This window comes from Fusarium keratoplasticum, chromosome 1, assembly GCF_025433545.1.
Source record: "Fusarium keratoplasticum isolate Fu6.1 chromosome 1, whole genome shotgun sequence".
Lineage (NCBI taxonomy): Eukaryota > Fungi > Ascomycota > Sordariomycetes > Hypocreales > Nectriaceae > Fusarium > Fusarium keratoplasticum.
In genome coordinates, this window is record NC_070529.1 from 5,081,301 (window position 1) to 5,099,375 (window position 18,075).

The window sequence follows — 18,075 nt, forward strand, 5'->3', positions numbered from 1 at the left end:
TCACTTTGCTTCATCTCCCTCATGCCTTCCAAATTCGCTTAACAGCCTCGGTGATGCCGACGTCGTTGGTCTCAAACTCGTACAGTCCCACGCCGACAATCACCGTCGCGATGTTGAGCAGCCAGTCAAAGATCTTGCGGAGGCCGGCGTAGGTGCGCTTGGGGATGTAGTCGATGACGACCTGCTGGAAGCCCATGTGGGAGTGGAGGAGGAGGACGCTGCAGAGGATGGCGTCGAGGGTGGGGTTGAGGGAGCCAGAGGCGAAGGGGGCGATGGTCAGGGGAACGAGGCCGGCGGCGAGGAGGCGCTCGAAGGACCAGTGGTAGGAGCCGTGGGCGGCGCTGGGCTCAGGAACGGGGGCAGGGTCGTTGACTGCGAGAGAGTGTCAGTTTATCATGTGAAGCCGGTATGCGACTTGGAGATCATACCGCCGCCCTCGATTCGCTCTGCAAAACATGTCAGTACAAGCTTGAAAACACATTGGCTGTATACAGGAAAACTCACGAGGACCAGGAGGGAGAATGGCACTCCGTCGGGTAGAGTTGTGGAAAGCAGCAACACCCATGGGCTTCATGAAGACGCCTCGGGTCGCGACGGAGGGGGCAGCGGCCCATCGAGAAGCCAGGGCGGTCTGCCTAAGCAGAGAGGGACGCACAATTGAGGCCATGGTGAATTGAATATGCGGTCGGCGGCGCTCAATTGGGTTGGCTGTATCGAGGGCGTGGAGGAGGGTGAGGTTGATGATGATGTATGGGATTCTCGAGTCGCTGTAAACCTGAGTCGGAGGAATTGCCGAGGATCTCGAATTGCAAGCCTCGTGATTGGTCGGCTGCATTCCGATCAAGGCCGTGAAGCCGGATGAGTCGGGACGCAACAATGCTTCTCCGATGATGGTTCCGAGGATGCCTGTGATTGGTTAGACTTTCAATATCGCGTGGGATTTTTTTTGGACGGCGGCTTCGGAGCCATCATAGGAAGAGTGGATGAGTTGATGCTCAATTCTTGGTGTTTCTACCATTCGTTTCTTTCCAATTAGCCAGGACGAGGCAATTGGGTTCGAAACTCCAATTTACAGCCATGGCGTCCCGCCTCGCCGTCTCCAGGCTCGCGCCTTCGAGACCCCTCATCCGTCCGACTTCCTTTGACCGACAGAGACCCCTCCTCATAAGCTTCCAAGTTCGAGGTGTCTCAACATCACATCTTATCCAGGTCGCCGCAGGCCAACAACGGTGGAAAGAGAGGGGCGACAAGATTCAGAATGGAGAGCTTCCACACGTCTGGGATCTCCTGCAGGAGCGAGGTTATATCAAGGACGTTGCAGGGTATGTCAGAATGCGCCTGGTATACATGGATGTGACCTAACATGTTGGTCAGAGACCCCGAGAGGATCAAGGAGATTATGCGAGTTAAGCGGATAGGCACCTACGTCGGAATTGACCCGACAGCCGACTCTCTGCACGTCGGCCACCTACTACCTCTGATGCCCTTGTTCTTGATGTGGTTCCATGGCCACCCCGCCGTCACCTTGATCGGTGGCTCGACCGCTCGAATTGGCGACCCTACCGACCGACTCGAGAGCCGCAAGATATTGACCAACTCGGAAATCTCAAAGAACATCACAAAGATGCACGTGCAGCTGACAAAGTTATGGGCAAACGTTCAGCACCTGAGGATAAAGTACGGCTACGAGAAGGACTGGGCTGCCAAGCATCACTTGTTGAACAACAACATGTGGCTAGGGAACCTCACCCTGTACGACTTCGCCAAGAGGATAGCTAGACACACCAGGATTGGGCCCATGCTGAGCAAGGAGACGTAAGTTCCATCTCACATCGTCCAGAAGTATGCATCTAACCGTTCGCAGTGTGAGGCGCAAGATGACTGAGGGAGACGGCATGTCCCTGGGCGAGTTCATATACCCTCTCCTCCAGGGCTGGGACTTTTGGCACATGTACAACAGACTCGGCATCCAGATGCAGATTGGAGGCTCCGACCAGTACGGCAACATCGTCGCCGGAATCGACGCCCTCAAGACCATCCGCGACACTGAGGAAGCGCCTCACGCCAAGATGCCCACCACTTGGGAGCATGAGCCCATTGGCTTCACCGTTCCCCTGCTGACTGACTCTTCGGGCGCCAAGTTTGGCAAGAGTGCTGGCAACGCCATCTGGCTGGACGAGTTCAAGACGTCGGCTTTTGATCTGTACGGATACTTTGTTCGACGGTCGGACGAGGAGGTGGAGAAGTTGCTCAAGCTGTTCACCTTTATGCCCCTGGAGAGTATCGCCAAGACCATGGAGGAGCACCGCGCCAACCCCCAGGAACGGGTCGCGCAGCACACTCTAGCCTTTGAGGTCGTCTCACTCATTCACGGCTCACAAAAGGCACTCCAGGAGGCCAAGCAGCACGAGTTCCGGTTCGGCGGCACGCTTCCCTCCGTCGTCAATGAGCCAACTCAGGAGACTGGCATTGTCACCTCCAACAACGCCCCCAGGAGCGACATCAAGCTCCCTCGTTCCATCATGAAGAGCTCCCCCGCCAAGATCCTCTTCGCTTCGGGTCTTGCTACAAGCAGCAGCGACGGCCAGCGACTTCTCAGCCAGCAGGGTGCCTACATCGCTGCTCAGCCGGGCCAGAAGAGGGGTCTTGTTCCCGGTAACCTATCTTGGACGCCGATGAAAGCTTGGTTCCCCGAGGAGACGGCCAAGTTCCTCATCGACGACTGCATGCTTATCCTACGCAAGGGCAAGCACAACGTGCGCATCGTGGAGCTCATCCCCGATGAGGAGTGGGAGGCCAGCGGCCAGATCTACCCTGGCCAGCCCTTCACTGGTGTCATGCGCAGGATGAAGGACGCACTTAAGAAGGAGGCTGCGGCAGACGGCAAGAAGCTCAAGGATGATGAGCTGGCCGAGATTGCACTCGAAAGGTATTCCAGCGGAAACAGGCTCAGCGTGGCCAACAACCCAGATATCGAGCTGCCCAACAAGCAGGAATATCGCAAACGCGGCCGGATGAACAACAACTACAGGCGGTAAAAGAAAGAAAAGAATGGACGAACTGGCTTGAATGGGCATTCAAGCCGTGTAAGATGACGCTGTACATTACTGTAATCTGCATGATACCATAGATGAGATGTGATGTAAAATAAATAACTCATGAGTACAAAACGCTGGTTCTCGGTTTATCGGTAGAAGACGACCAAATCTCCCTTTGGAACTGGTAGCTTCTTGAGCTTCTCCATAATCTCACTATCCGTCAGGTTCTGCTCCGTGATAATCTGGTCAAAGTGATGGCAACCATCAGTGTACTTTTGCAGAGGATCTCCTCCAGGAACCGGTCGGCTCTGGCCAGAGGCCAAGGCAGCGAGGTACTGCTTAGAGACGACAAACTTGTGGACGCGGTAGAGACAGCCCTTGATAACGCCGAATTGGACGAGTCTGCGGACATCGACGAATCGCAGGACCTCAAAGCCCGCATCTTGATGGCCCTTGAGCCACTCCATGACGGTTCTTCCAGGCGCAAAGGTAGACATGAGCTTGATGAGGTGATAGTTGCTGACACGACCACGGCCATGTGAGACATATGCCGCACACTCATCAACCATACCGTCAAGGTTGCGGATAAAGTCGTGGATGCCCGGGCGCGGGGCGTAGCAGGCGGAGAAGAAGAACATGTCTAGGAGGAGGATGGTGTCATAGTAGAGAAGGTGGCGCAGAGCCGTCTTTGCGAGCTCCAGCGAGACCGATGCAGCATGGGCGATGCGGCGGACATCAGACACGCCGTCAATGTGAGAGATTACCTTTTGAAGGGTGAGGTCCCAGGTTGGGTCAACAATGTCTGCAAACTTGGTCTTGGGGACGGGGACGTGCCAGCCCCGGACACGGGGAGGGTCGACGTGATGAGGGAAGAGCTTCATGTTGATGGTATTGGCTTCATCTGTCGACTCGTGAGTTTTCTGTCTTGTGTAGTTTGGGATTGTTTGACATACCAACTGGAATCATGCACTCTCCATAGTTGTCGAGATCCTCCTTGACAATCTCAAGCAAACTATCAATGGGCCTCCTCCCGGGGCCCTTGGTCTCAGCATTCTGACTCAAATACTCATTCTGCTTCTCCATCTCGGAAAAGGTCGAAGCCAACCCGCGGACGACGCGTTCATACGGGACATGGTCAACATCGGCGTCGAGGACAAGGCCAAAGTTGAAGATGAACTCGTTGCGCAGATACTTTGTGTGGGGGATGACGACGGGGTGGCCGAGGACGGTGTACTTGCCGTCCGGGGTGTTGATGGTGAGGTAGCGGTTGCAAAAGGCCTGGCGGGGGATGATGTACTCGTGCAGGACATCAAAGTCGATGAGGGGCGGCTTGGTTGAGTTGTCGACGGGGGTGATACAGCCCGCGGGAGATTGGGCGACAATCTTGGGGCCTGTAGGATGTTAGAGGTTGTTTCTGTTGGTGGCGAGTGTGTGAGATGATTTACCCTCTTGGGGGAAGAACCTGGCGTAAAAGATGCCTTGGATCATGATGGCTGCGGGCTCATCGTCTGGTGTTGATCATGCCCTTGTTTTCGGTTGAAGTCGAGCGAGATCTTTACACTTGCAGATGATCCAGACTTATTGCATTGTTAAAGGTCGCCAATTCCTTCTCTATTATGCTTTGAGGGAATACGATAGCTTTGTACGTTTTGAATGGTTGGGAGATGTCGATGTGAGGTTATCGTCTCATTCAGCGATCGATGCGCATTGGTTCAGTGAACTGAGAGCGACAGTAGCGCCCCGCCATGGAGATCTACCAAAGTTGGTTACCCTAGACCCTTGCAGTTGGTTGGGTCGGATCTTCATTCTGTAGGCATTGAAGATGGAACGATATCATTGGCGGGGTTATTACTGCGTATAATTATCTCTTTTATCCTGGTATGGTTGTTTTGGTATGCGCATTTGCCCCTATCATGTTGCAACAAGACTTGCTTCTAGGCTTTGTCACAAGCAATCTGGCGATAGAAGGTGGTGGATCGCAATGGAAGAGACTATCAACATCCTTAGAAGAGAGTCAAACTGTCCTTACCTAGGCCTGAGGAATATGTTTATGTCTTCACCCCTTCTCATGAGACTCAGCGATCATCACCAACTCTCACATATCACAAACGACTTGAGTCTAGTCGCGCGCATCTTCAGCGCCTCGGTTTCTATAGCATCTGTTCTCCTTCAAGGTTCTCCACCCTCGCGCGTCATTGGCAGCGCAGTCTGCCCCACGTCACCGCCGGCGGCTGTAGTGCCTCCCGTCAGTACATGCTCGCTTGTCTGTGTCGCCGCCTGGAAACCACCACCTTCGGCCGACTTGGCAACCGTAACCTCACCTCGCCTCGCCTCACCACGAGAAACGCCTCTCCCGCAGCATCTCGCATACATATCGAGTAGCGCGATAGCAAATCGCTCCCGCAGCTGCCACTCTTCTACGGCCTCCGCGCACTCCCGATATCGCCTCACCTAATCACCTCTCCTGCGCTGCGCCGTGTGTCAACATCTCGCCTCCCCTCACCATGGCCGACAACGCCGAGTCGAGCGGCGACGCTCAAATCACCTTCAAGGTCAAGACGTCGTCCGATAGCACCCACGTCATCACCATGCCCGAGACCGCGACCGTCCTCGACCTCAAGACCAAGCTCGCCGGCGAGGACTTGGAGAACATTGCCGTCGAGCGCCAGCGCCTGATCTACTCTGGCCGAGTCATGAAGAACGACGATGCCCTCAGCACCTACAAGATCAAGCACAACAACACCATCCACATGGTCAAGAGTGCCGCCAGCAATCAGCAGCCCAACCAGTCTGCCTCTACCCCCGCCGCCACATCCACATCCACTCCCGCCCCCGCCAACATGGCCTCGGGCACCGCCAACCAGCCCTTTGCCAACTTAACGGGGGCCAGATATGCCGGCTTTGGCAATGGCCTGCCTGGCCTCGACATGTTTGGACCCGACGGTGGCGTATGTTCACGTTGCTCCTCTGTCTCCCTCAAGGTTCCTCTGCTGACCAGTATCTAGATGGGCGCTCCTATGGATGAGGCAAACATCCAGCGTATCATGTCTGACCCCAACATCCAACAGTCGATGAACGAGGCCCTCAACAACCCCGATTTCGTCAACATGCTCATTGACTCGAACCCGATGCTAAGAAACATCCCCAACGCGAGAGAGATTATATCGTCGCCCTTGATGCGACAGATGATGTCCAGTCCCGAGGCCATGGCCCAGGCTATGCGCATGCAGAGGAGCATGCGAGGTGAGGGAGCTTTCCCTGCGCCTGGAGCTACCGACACGACACCCGAAGGAGCTGCAACTGGAGGCAATGCCCAGGGAACAAACCAGAGCCAGCAGAACCCATTCATGAACCCCTTTCTCATGCCAGGCATGATGGGCGGTCAGCAAGGAGGAGAAAACCAACCCAACTTGGCGGCACTGATGCAACAGCTACAGGCTCTCAGCAACATGGGCTTCTCACCCTTTGGTGCTCCTCCCAGCCAAGGCCAGACTCAGACTGCGACAGGTCAGACGGCAACAGGGACCACGCCTAGCCAAGGCACCACAAACACTCAGCAGACTTCGGGCACCACCCCCAGCCAAGGCGATGCTCAGCAGGGCTCAACTACCAGCCCACCACCTCCCGCGAATCCTTTTGCGGCGCTGTTCCCTCCCGCTGGAGGCGCCCAAGCCAACAACCCCTTTGGCATGAACCCCGAGATGATGCAGCAGATGTTGTCGATGTTTGGTGGCCAAGGCTCTTCTCCGGCTGCACCTCCTGACAACCGGCCCCCTGAGGAGCGCTACGCTGAGCAGCTGCGTCAGCTCAACGACATGGGATTCTTTGACTTCGACAGGAACGTGGCGGCCCTGCGACGGAGCGGCGGAAGCGTGCAGGGAGCGATTGAGCATCTCCTGTCGGGCTGAGGGAGGATTGATTGATGGTTGGATTTTGTGGTCTTGGCCCTTTGGCGGCTGGACATGTCGTTCAGCAAGGCGTCACGTTGTTGTCGTTGTAGAAAGCAGTCCGGACAAGTTGAGCAATGCAGTCTGGCTTGGGGATGTGTGAGGACGACGATGGAGCATACCTCGAACGTAATAATACGACGTTTATGATATCAAATCTGAGCAGAGTGTCCGTGGTAGCATTGGTGTTGGTCTAGATATCCATGATGAAGCATTGGCTGTGACTGAAAGCATTCTCCTCTCAGGGGCTGGGCATGTATAGTAACTAGATACATTGTCCCCATTCGAATACTGTAAAAGCCTAAATGACCTTGTGTCTACCATGGCAGTGTTCCAGTTGTGATTTATTGCAAAGTGTATCTACAGACGCCCACTCTAGTACCGCTCTCACCTGAGTCTTTGACAAGATTTGGGGGTCTCAGAGCGGCCGGGCAAGGTTTCAACCGTTGTAACATCCGAATGATGGTTTATTATGGATGGAATGGATTGTTTCTTTGATCTGTACGTATAGAGGCGTGTATGATACTATCGCAGTGGTGGTTGGTTGTTGATAGTGTGAGGGGCTGCTAGGGGTTCTGGCTGGATATGACTTCCGCCATCTAAACGACCATATTTAGAGGATGCCCAAGACACGAGATAAGAGACAACTATGAATAAAAGATTGATTCAATATACCACATTTTGTTTTAATGCCGTTATGTGTTCTTTGCTTAGGTGCTGTGTGGTTGATACTCTCTTTGACTGAGAGGAGAAGTGTCACCACTATCTACAGCAATGGCTCCCTAAGATACAAAAAGGTTCATAAAGTTGGTAGATCAGTCACGGTTCCTGGGCAGCGAGCCTAACCATATCGACGTAAGAGTCTCGTTCCTGATCATCGTCCTCGCACTTTACTGGGATCTGGGAGATGATCGTCTCCTGGACTCTGTCTGTGACACTGCTGTCCTTGAGGGCTTCTGCAACCTCATGGTGGAAAGCCTCAATTGCGCTGCTCCAAGCACTCCACTGGCGATCGCCAGGGAGAAGGCGAGGGAGCCGGCGGGACTTCTAGTCTCCTTGGGCTTGGTCCTACTTAAAGCATTAGTGGTGGCCTTGTTGGTGTTAGATGATGACTATGTACCTGGTCCTCTGAGAGGTGTCGCGCGATCTCGCGACGGCGATGGGAAACAAGGCGAGCGTACCGTTTCTTGTTTTTCTTCTGTTCCAAGTCAGTTATGCTTTCAGGTAGTTGAGGTGCTATCATCTTACACTTCGCCTCCTGTCGAAGCCATGTTCTCGCTCATGGCAGGTAACAATGGTCTCAAATGCCTTTCCAAGTCTAATACTGGCTAGGACAAGACTCTGTCTAACGTTCCGGGGCAAGACGAAAGCACATTCGTCGTCTTCGTCGTCGGGAACCGCGCCATCTAGGGCGCGGATCCCGATGGTGTCGTTAATGAAGCCATTAAGCTTCACGACGTCAAATTTATTGCCGACTAATATTCCGTGTCCACTAAGTTTGTGAGTAAGTAAGCCAAAGTATTAATAGAAACATCGCGGGACATACTCGTCGCAAGTGTGGTCGTTGTCATGGCAGTGACGACACGAGGTGCTGTCAATCTGGTCCCTCACGCAGGGGAAACGGATTCGCGCTGTGGGGAGGTCCTTGTCGATGTCGAGGAGGCGAGCATTATTGAGGCGAATTTCGCGGTATAGACAAGGCCAGCACTTATCCGATGTAGGTGCCTCATCACGACCACGCTGGGTTAAGAGCCGTCTTCGTGTTTGAGCCCGGAACTTGGGGTCGTCGTCGACGAGACGTCTTTTCTTTCGAGAGATGGGAGCGGACATGTTGCTTCAGGGGAGTGTTGTGGGGGAGGAAGGCTGTGGAAAAGCTGAGGGTATATGAGGTCAAGCAAGATGTGAGTCGAGGGGATAAGGGGGTGGAAAGAAGAGTATGTCGAGAAGGGAGAGGAGGGTTGATGAAGGTAGACCAAGGCAGAAGCCGATGATAAGGGAACGATTCAAGAAGAAAGCGTGTTGCGAAGAGGAAGAATGGAAGAGAGAGGAGTTGGCGAAAGAAAAAAGTCTTGTAGTTTTTGAAAGTCCATTCACTCTATTGTAGTCGTTTATGCCTATTACATTCACTTCAAAATGTCCCAAAAGGGAAGATAAAAAGTGAGAGCAAACAGTCAATGGCTTGCCTAATAGTGGGTCATGATTTCTGAAAATGGATAGTTTCGATTGTTCATTCTCAGATTATCAATCACAAAGTGCTCTATTGTTCCTCTATTGTCATGGCATGGCCTTGACAGTGATGCCTTGTCACTGTGGGAAACGTATGTGCAGAGCCATTGCAAGTGATGGCTCACTTGGTACCGCCAACAACACAGATTTGATCGACATTCACTGCATAAAACAGCCATCACTTATCATAAATCAGTAGCATCAATTATCAGTAGTTGGTTAGTAAGGATCAAGGAGACATGATGGCCTCGGTTGCTACTCCGATCTTCGTCCCCACTCCGATACCGTCAAATCCGGGGGTGGCGCTCAATGGGGAAGATGCCTCGGCTCATGTCCCTCCCCCGCGAACCCAAGATCCAAGCTCCCCCGGATAAAGTACCGACGTCAGCGATCCGAGATAAAATTGTATCAACTCTCACTTTCAATCATCTTTTGAATATCCAAGATCCAATTTTGCCTGTATACTACACTCTCTCAGTATCTCAGTCTTTGATTCCACACCTAATTGAATCCTCCCCTTCCGCCCATCATGCGTGGCATCCAGATTAAAGAGTACCTCAAGGTAAATAAACACCAAAATATCCAACCTTGCTCCCGAAAGAACCAACTGACAGCAAAAAAAGAGCCCTGATCAGCTCGTGGTATCAGACCTCCCCGATCCCGCCCCCAAAGACGACGCCTACCTCATCCAGGTCCACGCCGCCGCCGCCAACTTCTTTGACATTCTTCAGATCCAGGGCAAATACCAGAACCAGCCTCGTAAGTGACTCCCATCTCAAGTAAACACACTCCTCGATAAGGATTGCGCGCTGACTATTCGAAATAGCCTTCCCCTGGGTTGCTGGCGCCGAGTTTGCAGGAACCGTCATCTCCGCCCCTCGCAACAATCCCAACCCCAAGTTCCCGCCTGGCTCCCGCGTCTTTGGCGCTTCGCAAGGTGCTTTTGCGACCAAGCTCTGCGCCCCTGAGGAGTCCCTTCTTCCCGTTCCAGATGGATGGTCATTTCAAGAGGCGGCGGGTCTGTTTGTCACGGCACCGACGAGCTATGGCGCCCTGGTCGTGAGAGCAGGCGTCAAGAAGGGTGATTACGTGCTCGTCCATGCCGCTGCTGGAGGTGTTGGTCTCGCAGCCGTACAAGGTAAGAAAGTCCCTATACAGAGACCATCACGACCAGAGCTGACCATCTACCAGTCGCCAAGGCCTTTGGAGCAACCGTCATTGCCACAGCCTCAACCCAGCACAAGCTCGACATTGCCAAGTCCTTCGGCGCCGACCACGTCGTCTCCTACAACGACCCCTCGTGGCCCGCCAAGGTCAAGGCCCTGACACCCAAGTCCCGTGGCGTCGACATTGTCTACGACCCCGTGGGCCTCGTCGACCTCTCGACAAAGTGCACCGCCTGGAACGGTCGCATTCTCATTATTGGCTTCGCCGCCGGCAAGATTGAAAAGGTGGCCATGAACAAGGTCCTGCTCAAGAACATCTCTCTTGTTGGCCTGCACTGGGGCGCCTACTCGATCCACGAGAGGGAAATGATACCCAAGGTCTGGCAGGGCATCATGGACCTCGTTAAGGAGGGTAAGCTGAGAGGTACCGAGTATACAGACCAAGAGTTTGTAGGTTTGGAGAACATTGGCCCTGCCTTGAAGGCTCTAGGAGGACGCGGCACCTGGGGCAAGGTCGTCGTCAAGATACCCGAAGAGGGACAGAGCAAGCTGTAGATATGTGCTTGATAGAGGATATCTTTGTTTCCATGTATAGTCGTTGAAAGAGTACCCGTAGGCTTCAAGAGGGTTAAAATATCAATATGGCTCACCTATCCGTCTCTAACTAACGTTGGTCATCTCATCATTCAATAAGTTGTTTCCCTCTCATGTCATCATCATTGCTGTACCGCCCTCGCCATTGCCTGAAACTTGTCCATCACGTCCTTGTCCACATTGACTGCCCACTGTTCTTGGAACGCTGCCTCTCCGCCCACCCGGTTCACCAGGTCCTGCAGTCGCATCTTTACAAACTCGAATGCGTGAACGGTATGCACTGGGTCCTTGGCAGTTGTATTCCGTTCCGCGATAATCTTGGGGGTATCATATTCGCTCGGCTCCAGTGCTCCCCAGATGAGCGTATCGGTACCGTTGGCCACGCCGTCCTGTAGCTCTGAAATCACATTGATCCACATGTCGAAGTAGTCCTGAAGCTTGCCCAGGACAAGTTCCTGCATCGGCGATGGCAGCTCTAGAAGTCGTGTGAGCCCTAGCAGGTACAGCTTCTGTCGCTCAATATTGTCCATGCTCGAGAGGTGTGAGAACCACTCCGAGGTGAGCCAGCCCCAGACTTGGTCCAGAGAACCCATGTTGGTCAGCATCTGGGTGAAGAGCGTGGGCTCGGCCAGCGCGAGTCGCCCCAGGATGGCAAAGTAGTCGTTCTCGGTAACTGTGCTGAGCTTGCTGACCTTTCGATTCGGTCCCGTGGTTTGGTGTGCTTCCCATGCATTGTGTAGGTTCTCGAGGAGCTTCTTCATGAATCCAATCTCGACCATGTCCTGCAAGATATACGACACTCCAGTCGAGCCACCAAGTTCCACCGCAGCTCTGATGAGGTTCTCGACGCAGATTGTGCCAAGCCGGACCTGTTCTCGGCTTCTCGAATCCAAAACACCCGAGAGCGCGCTCAATGTCGGACGGCGTAGTCGGTCCTCCAACATGGATGCAGGAGACAGGAGGATATACGACTCAACCACACTGAGGGCCAAAGAGGCCGTCTCGCTGTCATAGTCAAGAAGCGGGAGGGCCAGCTCGGCTAGGTTAACCACCTCGGGAGCCAGAGGAGCGTTGCTCTGCATGAGGATGTTGTTCCACAGCTCAAGCGACTCGTCAATCAAGTGAAGATGCAAATCTGATCCCCGGCGAGCTGCTTCAGACAACAGAGGAACCATGAAATGTTGATATCGCTGAGAGCTTGGTCCCATACTCATGACAAGAGCTGCGAAAATGGACGTCACGGCCTGCTTAATCATGTATTCTTCAGCCCCAGAGTTCTCCCACACCGTAGGGAGGGCAGACATGAGCTGGTCTCCAAATTGTGACACCTGCTCTTCCATTCGCGTCACCAATATTCGAATCGACTCGAGGATTGCCAACTTGGTCTCATCCACATCAACACTCTGTACCAGGTTGATGAGCTGCGACAGGACATCAGACGTATAGGGCAAGAATGCCTCGACGCAAAAGTCAAGTTCATCAGCGATCCAGCGTAGTTGCCGGGCCGCCGTGATTCTGACGACGAGGTCGTTGATCTCATCGTCGGGGTTGAGGAAATGGCGGTAGATCTGGTAAACTATAGGCCGACTGGCATCATCCAGCTTGACAGGAGCCCACTGGCTCACAAGAATTGCGATCCGCCGTCGCAACACCTTGCACAACGGCCCCTGCTGTTGAGCGTCATTGACGATAGTTGAGGCTAGTACAGCATCAAAGTCAAAGACGTGGTGCACGTGAGCAGCTGCCAGGCCCATTGCTGTGTACACAGCCTCCTTTGTAGCAATGTCTGCCTGGGGATTCTGAGCACTCTGGAAGTATGACAACAGAGGGGGCACTAGCAGCTCCTTGTAGTGTGTAAGGAGATCGAGGAACAGCTTCTCGGCACACGGCCGTACCTCCCATTCATAGGCATTTCCTTCACTCTGTTCCTGTTGTTCCCATTCCTCAGGGTCTTCTTCCCAGCCTTCCAGATCAGACTTGCGGAAGATGAGCAGGTGTGTAATAATGGAGTTGACAATCTGAACCACAAGATCGGGCTTGAGCAGTTCCGTCTTGACAAGCAGACTGGCCTGCTCCTGCTCGGCCTTGGTTTCCTGGCTTCTCCACTTGAAGGTCTGAACATGCTGGAACGCGATTCTAACGCATGCTCGGAGCAGGAGAAGACCCTTGAGAGCCAGCCTCTCCAAGACAGGACCCTCAACCTTGGACTTGGCCGTGCCCGCCTCTGCTGGTCCTTGCCGAATGCCCCCTGACTGGTCAAAGACCTCAGCAAATTTGGCAACGAGATCCCAGTACGCATGTACCAGGGAGAGCGAGTCCGGAAGGAACGCAAAGCTAGCGGCATGCTGTTCCGCCATGTCGATGTGTAGCTTGGTGAACTGGAGGAGGTGCTTGCCAACAACATCTTGGTAGCCGGCCGGGACCGTCGAGTCGTGGCTAACGAAATTGAGCAGCTGGCCGAACTGATTTTGTGACAAAGTCCAAAAGTCCGAAACCGTCTTGTCGCCGTGGGGTCGCTCATATCCCATAATCACGAGCCGACGAAGTACCTTGAGCGCAAACAAGCTGTTGAGCATGGCAAGGTCTGCTTCATCACTCGTTCCTGCTCCACCGTTGAGAAAGCCCACCCACGCTGTGGACTTTTCGGCATAAATTTCTGTGAGGACATGGGTGATTTCAGGCGTGACAGACTGGAGAGCAGTCTGACTCTTTCGCATCCTAGCAGTTCCCAGCTCTTTGACCACACGAAGGAGGATCTGTAGTGTGCCGTGGAGGTGCTTCTGGTTGCCATTCCGAGACGAGCGGAGCAGCTCAGTGATACTTCCCATAGCATCTGGCCATTCGGTCGGATAGTCGATCCTAACCACTTTGGCGATTACTAGGGCATTGTGGAGGGCGAGGTTTGAGTGCTCCTCGTCGATGGTGCCCTGAAACAACCGCGAGCGTATCAGGTTCTTCTCGTCTGGCTTGATGCTGTTCTTGACTTGGTTATATAGCCGCCAATATCGATCGATGCCATTTTTAAGCTGGATTACTGCGAGGAAGCGAACTTCGGCGGCGAGAGACTTGTCGAGGTAGACGGCCTGTCAGACTGTTAGTATCTGGAGAATGAGGCCTCTGGAACCGGAATGAACTCGCCTGCAACGAGGAGTAGTAGCCTGGTTGAAGCTCCCATGATGTAAGCTGTTGGCCCGCCGTCTGGCGCTGCGCGTAGTCGGTCGAAGTGGCGGACTGCAGTGTCTGGTAGAGCGACTGCAGGGTCAGCGGGTTCGCATCGCCGGGAACCTCGATAGCGAAGCTCATGGTTGGAGCCGGCGGCTGCGGCTGCGGCTGCTGTCCGTGGGAGCCACAGAGGGAGGTCTTCGTAGAGGCCAGCCACGCAGGTGTTGGTCAGGAATGTCCCAAGGCGGCTTATCCTTGTGAAGAGCGGAGAGTATGAAGATGGCTTGTGGATTTTGGCTAGTCGACGATGGATGGATGTCCCAGGCAGTTGTTTGCTTTGGCGGGGTTCAGCGGATACCAACGCCTGTTTGGAAGGTGGAGGGGTAAAATACGACGGGAGGAGCCCCAGGCCACAACGATGGACGGGAGATGGCAGGAGAGACGTTGACCGACCATTTAGATACAAATTTTGCAATTTTGGTAGGGACTTTGGTGTTGTTGAGGGCTGAATATCTTATGCCCGCTATAGCGTGTAACACGGGTTTCTTCTCCGTGTATCTGTTGTGTTTGTGCAAAAACTGTTCCTTCACGAAGTACCTACTTGCTACAGGTAAAGTAGGTACTTCAACGCTTCAACTCAGGCATGGATCCAATGGATGGCCTGATGAACCCTTCCTGCTCAGCCTGATCACACAAGAGGCATTATTCTTTGATGACTACCTATTAAAACTAAAGACCCCACGTTACAAAATTTCAAATTCATGCAAACGACCCGAGATGGTCTCAACTCGGAAGATAGGGCTGTTTAACCGCTACACGAACAGTGCATAGGTTAGGCCAATGCCGATGCCACCAGGAATAGCGGACCAGGACCCCTGCTGACAGCCCTTGTGCGCTAGACTCCAAGAAGCAACGAATTCAACGACTCTACCGTCCGATCTCGACTTTTTGTATGGTCGCATCTTGTCCAGACATCTTGAGCCAAGGCTACGCCACGCGCCATTGCGTCTCGAATTGGCCATGATACGCTCAAGAACCGCTCGAGCGGCTCTCGCAGCATCCGTAAAACGACCGTGGACATGTCCTGCCTGCCTCTCTTGCCGCCGCCTCTACTCGCAAAAACCCGAAAAGCGCGAACCGCCTGACCACCGCAAACTCGGTCTCCAGCAAGAACTGTTCATCAGCTCTATTTACAGCCCCGGCTCTCCTATATTCCTCCCGAACGGTGCACGGATATTCAACCGACTCGTCGACTTTCTCCGGAAACAGTACGTTCGGTATGGCTTCGAGGAAGTCATCACCCCGACCATCTACAAAAAGTCGCTGTGGGCGAAATCGGGACACTTGGAGAATTACGCGGATGACATGTACGCTGTGAGAGGAAATACGGAGCAGCCGCCTGCGGAGCATGATGGGTGCTGTGGGAGTCATCCAGAGAATCTAAAGCCGGAAGAGGAGGAAGAGGGCGACTATGGCCTGAAGCCAATGAATTGTCCTGGCCACTGCCTCATCTTTGCCTCGAAACGACACAGCTATCGAGACCTTCCCATTCGTTATGCCGACTTTAGTCCTCTCCATCGCAACGAAATCTCTGGAGCCCTTAGTGGGCTGACTCGGGTGCGACGTTTCCACCAGGACGATGGACATATCTTTTGCCGGCCATGCCAAGTTGAGGAGGAGATCAAGAAGACGCTGGACTTTGTCAAGGTCGTCTATACTGTCCTGCGATTTGGCGCAAGCTATCGACTGGCACTCTCTACACGACCAAAGGATCACTATATCGGCACTGAGGAGGAGTGGGCACAAGCTGAGAATGCATTGAAGCGAGCGCTTGATGCATCAGGCATGGAGTGGGGAGTCAAGGAGGGAGATGGTGCTTTCTACGGTCCGAAGATTGACATTGTTCTCACTGATTCCGACGGTAAGGAGCACCAGACGGCCACCATCCAACTGGACTTTCAGCTTCCCAAACGATTCGAGCTTGAATACCAAGCTCCTGCTCCCGAGTATGAAGCTCGGGGTGAGACAACGGAAGACCCTGCTCTTCTCGCCGAGTACGGACCTGTTCGTCCCGTCATGATCCACCGGGCTGTTTTGGGCTCTGTCGAGCGTCTCATGGCGCTCTTGATCGAAAAGTACGATGGCAAATGGCCCTTCTGGCTCAACCCTCGCCAGGCCATCATCCTCACAGTCAACACCTCCACACCTGTCCTTGACTGGGCTGAGCATGTGCGCGACGTATTGGCTGGACACAACAAGCAAGTCTATGAGCAGCTCGAGGCGGGCACACTGCCCGGCCAGGAGAATGTCTTTCGACCGACAGGACTGGCTGTGGACATTGACACTACAGCGCGGCCCCTGGGCGCCAAGATTAAGGAGGCTCGAACCAATGGGTACGGCCAGATCTTGGTGGTTGGAGATGAAGATGTCAAGAACAAGCAGGTTGCCTTGGGGAGGGAGAGGATATCACCAGAAGATCTGCGCGAGAGGTTAAAAACCATGGTAGACACGTTTGAATAGACAGACGGGTTGCTCTGCGAGGCACTCTATAGAAATAATACACCAATCCTCTCTCCCAATAATGATTACTCCATCCCCAGAAATGACTATGGCGCGGCGCGACCCAGGCTTGCGTCTATCCGATGTTGGGATTTTGGGTTGTTCAGCGGTAACTGGAACTCGTCCCGACGCTTGATACCTGATGTCGCCCAACCCGTGCTATCGTGAAAGCCTTTATTCTTGTAGACGCGTAGTGAATTTTATACATTAACTTTGCTTTCTCTCTGCTCGCTTTAGTTTTTCTCCTTCGTTTGCGAAATCATCCTCTCGTACGCCCTGGATTGTTTGCTTGTTGATATAACGCCCTGAGACATGGTCAGCCTCCTGATCAGTGGATCATGTGGTCACATGGCAGCCAGACCTCTTGTGCTTCTCGTCAACATCGCCTCCAGCCTGCTCGATGCGATCGATAATCGCCTGTCTCTCTGAGAGCTGCTCGCGCATGTAATCCACTGTTCGCTTGAGGACCAAGCCTTCTGATCTTCCTTGACCTTCGAGGCCAGGCACCAGCTCCGTCAGGCGATCAAAGCCTTCGCGGATGGCTTGCCGGCGCTTTTGCTCTGTGTGCGTGCGCATTAGGTCCAGAGTGTTCAGGATAGGTAGAAGAATATATAAGAGTATCAGGAAAACAACATGGACCTTCATACCTGATGCGATGTGGTTCTGCTTCTTTTCCTCTTCAGTGAGGCGCGGTTTCTCATCGTTGGGCACCCCGCCCTCACCATTCGCGGCTGATTTGTTGTTTGGAGAAGACATGGCCGTGTCTAATAGAAGAGAGCTGTAGCACAACAAAAAAGTGATTAAAGTTATCAAAGGCGCGCGTAAATATTGAGCTGGATTCGATGTCGCATGCAAGCCTTTTTCATGCGCGTGAGTGTTAATGGAGGTTGATGACGTGCAAGGGTCCAAGTGCTGCCCCCGGACTTTCCATGTGAAAATGACACTAAAGGACCCTGGTCCTTGCACGGGCAGGTTCAATCGGGCTGTTTGCATGTGGGAAGCCGTTGTTTGCATGCTGTGGTTCCTGATCTAGCCTCGATACGCATCCAACCTGTGTTGGAGTCAACCAACCTACATCCAATGGTTACTGTGCATAGATTAATATTAGTACATCTTATTGGACCCTTGGATCTTTCACATTCTCACTGCACTCGATTTGAAGCCTACCAACCTCGGAGTAATAGACATGTGGGCTCCACTCTGCAGGAATATATCGACATGTGCCGTTCTTACTCCCTTAACTACCTAGGCTGTATTACCATTGAGAAGTTGAATTCCATCCATTGCTCGAAAGATACTGTTTTGCAGCTGCCAGTGTCTGCAGCTGAGCTGTAATACACCTGCGAGGCCTACCCCTCGGCTGGCTGCTTACCTAGGTAGGTA

At 53.4% G+C, this 18,075-nt stretch overlaps 8 protein-coding genes across 8 annotated transcripts; 4 read left to right on the plus strand and 4 right to left on the minus strand.

The window, feature by feature from the left end:
• Window positions 1-19: 19 nt before the first annotated feature.
• Window positions 20-667, minus strand: NCS57_00150100 (Succinate dehydrogenase [ubiquinone] cytochrome b small subunit; the record flags this gene model as incomplete). The annotated part of the gene is made up of 3 exons (XM_053051564.1): window positions 20-372; window positions 429-446; window positions 505-667. 3 exons carry the CDS (start codon window positions 665-667, stop codon window positions 20-22), a joined length of 534 nt encoding a protein of 177 aa, XP_052920079.1.
• A 410-nt stretch (window positions 668-1,077) lies between these two features.
• On the plus strand, window positions 1,078-3,038 carry NCS57_00150200 (Tyrosine--tRNA ligase; the record flags this gene model as incomplete). Its single annotated transcript, XM_053051565.1, has 3 exons — window positions 1,078-1,322; window positions 1,375-1,815; window positions 1,865-3,038. The coding sequence occupies 3 exons, from the start codon at window positions 1,078-1,080 to the stop codon at window positions 3,036-3,038; spliced, it is 1,860 nt and encodes a 619-aa protein (XP_052920080.1).
• A 146-nt stretch (window positions 3,039-3,184) lies between these two features.
• Window positions 3,185-4,526, minus strand: NCS57_00150300 (uncharacterized protein; the record flags this gene model as incomplete). Its single annotated transcript, XM_053051566.1, has 3 exons — window positions 3,185-3,939; window positions 3,992-4,429; window positions 4,484-4,526. 3 exons carry the CDS (start codon window positions 4,524-4,526, stop codon window positions 3,185-3,187), a joined length of 1,236 nt encoding a protein of 411 aa, XP_052920081.1.
• Window positions 4,527-5,542: 1,016 nt separating this feature from the next.
• On the plus strand, window positions 5,543-6,946 carry NCS57_00150400 (uncharacterized protein; the record flags this gene model as incomplete). Its single annotated transcript, XM_053051567.1, has 2 exons — window positions 5,543-5,986; window positions 6,044-6,946. 2 exons carry the CDS (start codon window positions 5,543-5,545, stop codon window positions 6,944-6,946), a joined length of 1,347 nt encoding a protein of 448 aa, XP_052920082.1.
• Window positions 6,947-9,740: 2,794 nt separating this feature from the next.
• Window positions 9,741-10,932, plus strand: NCS57_00150500 (PKS-ER domain-containing protein; the record flags this gene model as incomplete). Its single annotated transcript, XM_053051568.1, has 4 exons — window positions 9,741-9,773; window positions 9,835-9,970; window positions 10,038-10,349; window positions 10,403-10,932. 4 exons carry the CDS (start codon window positions 9,741-9,743, stop codon window positions 10,930-10,932), a joined length of 1,011 nt encoding a protein of 336 aa, XP_052920083.1.
• Window positions 10,933-11,093: 161 nt separating this feature from the next.
• NCS57_00150600 (Importin N-terminal domain-containing protein) lies at window positions 11,094-14,274 on the minus strand (the record flags this gene model as incomplete). Its single annotated transcript, XM_053051569.1, has 2 exons — window positions 11,094-14,054; window positions 14,110-14,274. The coding sequence occupies 2 exons, from the start codon at window positions 14,272-14,274 to the stop codon at window positions 11,094-11,096; spliced, it is 3,126 nt and encodes a 1,041-aa protein (XP_052920084.1).
• Window positions 14,275-15,090: 816 nt separating this feature from the next.
• NCS57_00150700 (Threonine--tRNA ligase) lies at window positions 15,091-16,653 on the plus strand (the record flags this gene model as incomplete). Its single annotated transcript, XM_053051570.1, has 1 exon — window positions 15,091-16,653. Exon 1 carries the CDS (start codon window positions 15,154-15,156, stop codon window positions 16,651-16,653), a length of 1,500 nt encoding a protein of 499 aa, XP_052920085.1. The 5' UTR covers window positions 15,091-15,153.
• A 298-nt stretch (window positions 16,654-16,951) lies between these two features.
• NCS57_00150800 (BHLH domain-containing protein) lies at window positions 16,952-17,577 on the minus strand (the record flags this gene model as incomplete). Its single annotated transcript, XM_053051571.1, has 3 exons — window positions 17,340-17,577; window positions 17,054-17,252; window positions 16,952-16,997 (listed from the first exon to the last, which is right to left on the minus strand). Exons 1-3 carry the CDS (start codon window positions 17,446-17,448, stop codon window positions 16,952-16,954), a joined length of 354 nt encoding a protein of 117 aa, XP_052920086.1. The 5' UTR covers window positions 17,449-17,577.
• Between the last annotated feature and the right edge of the window lie 498 nt (window positions 17,578-18,075).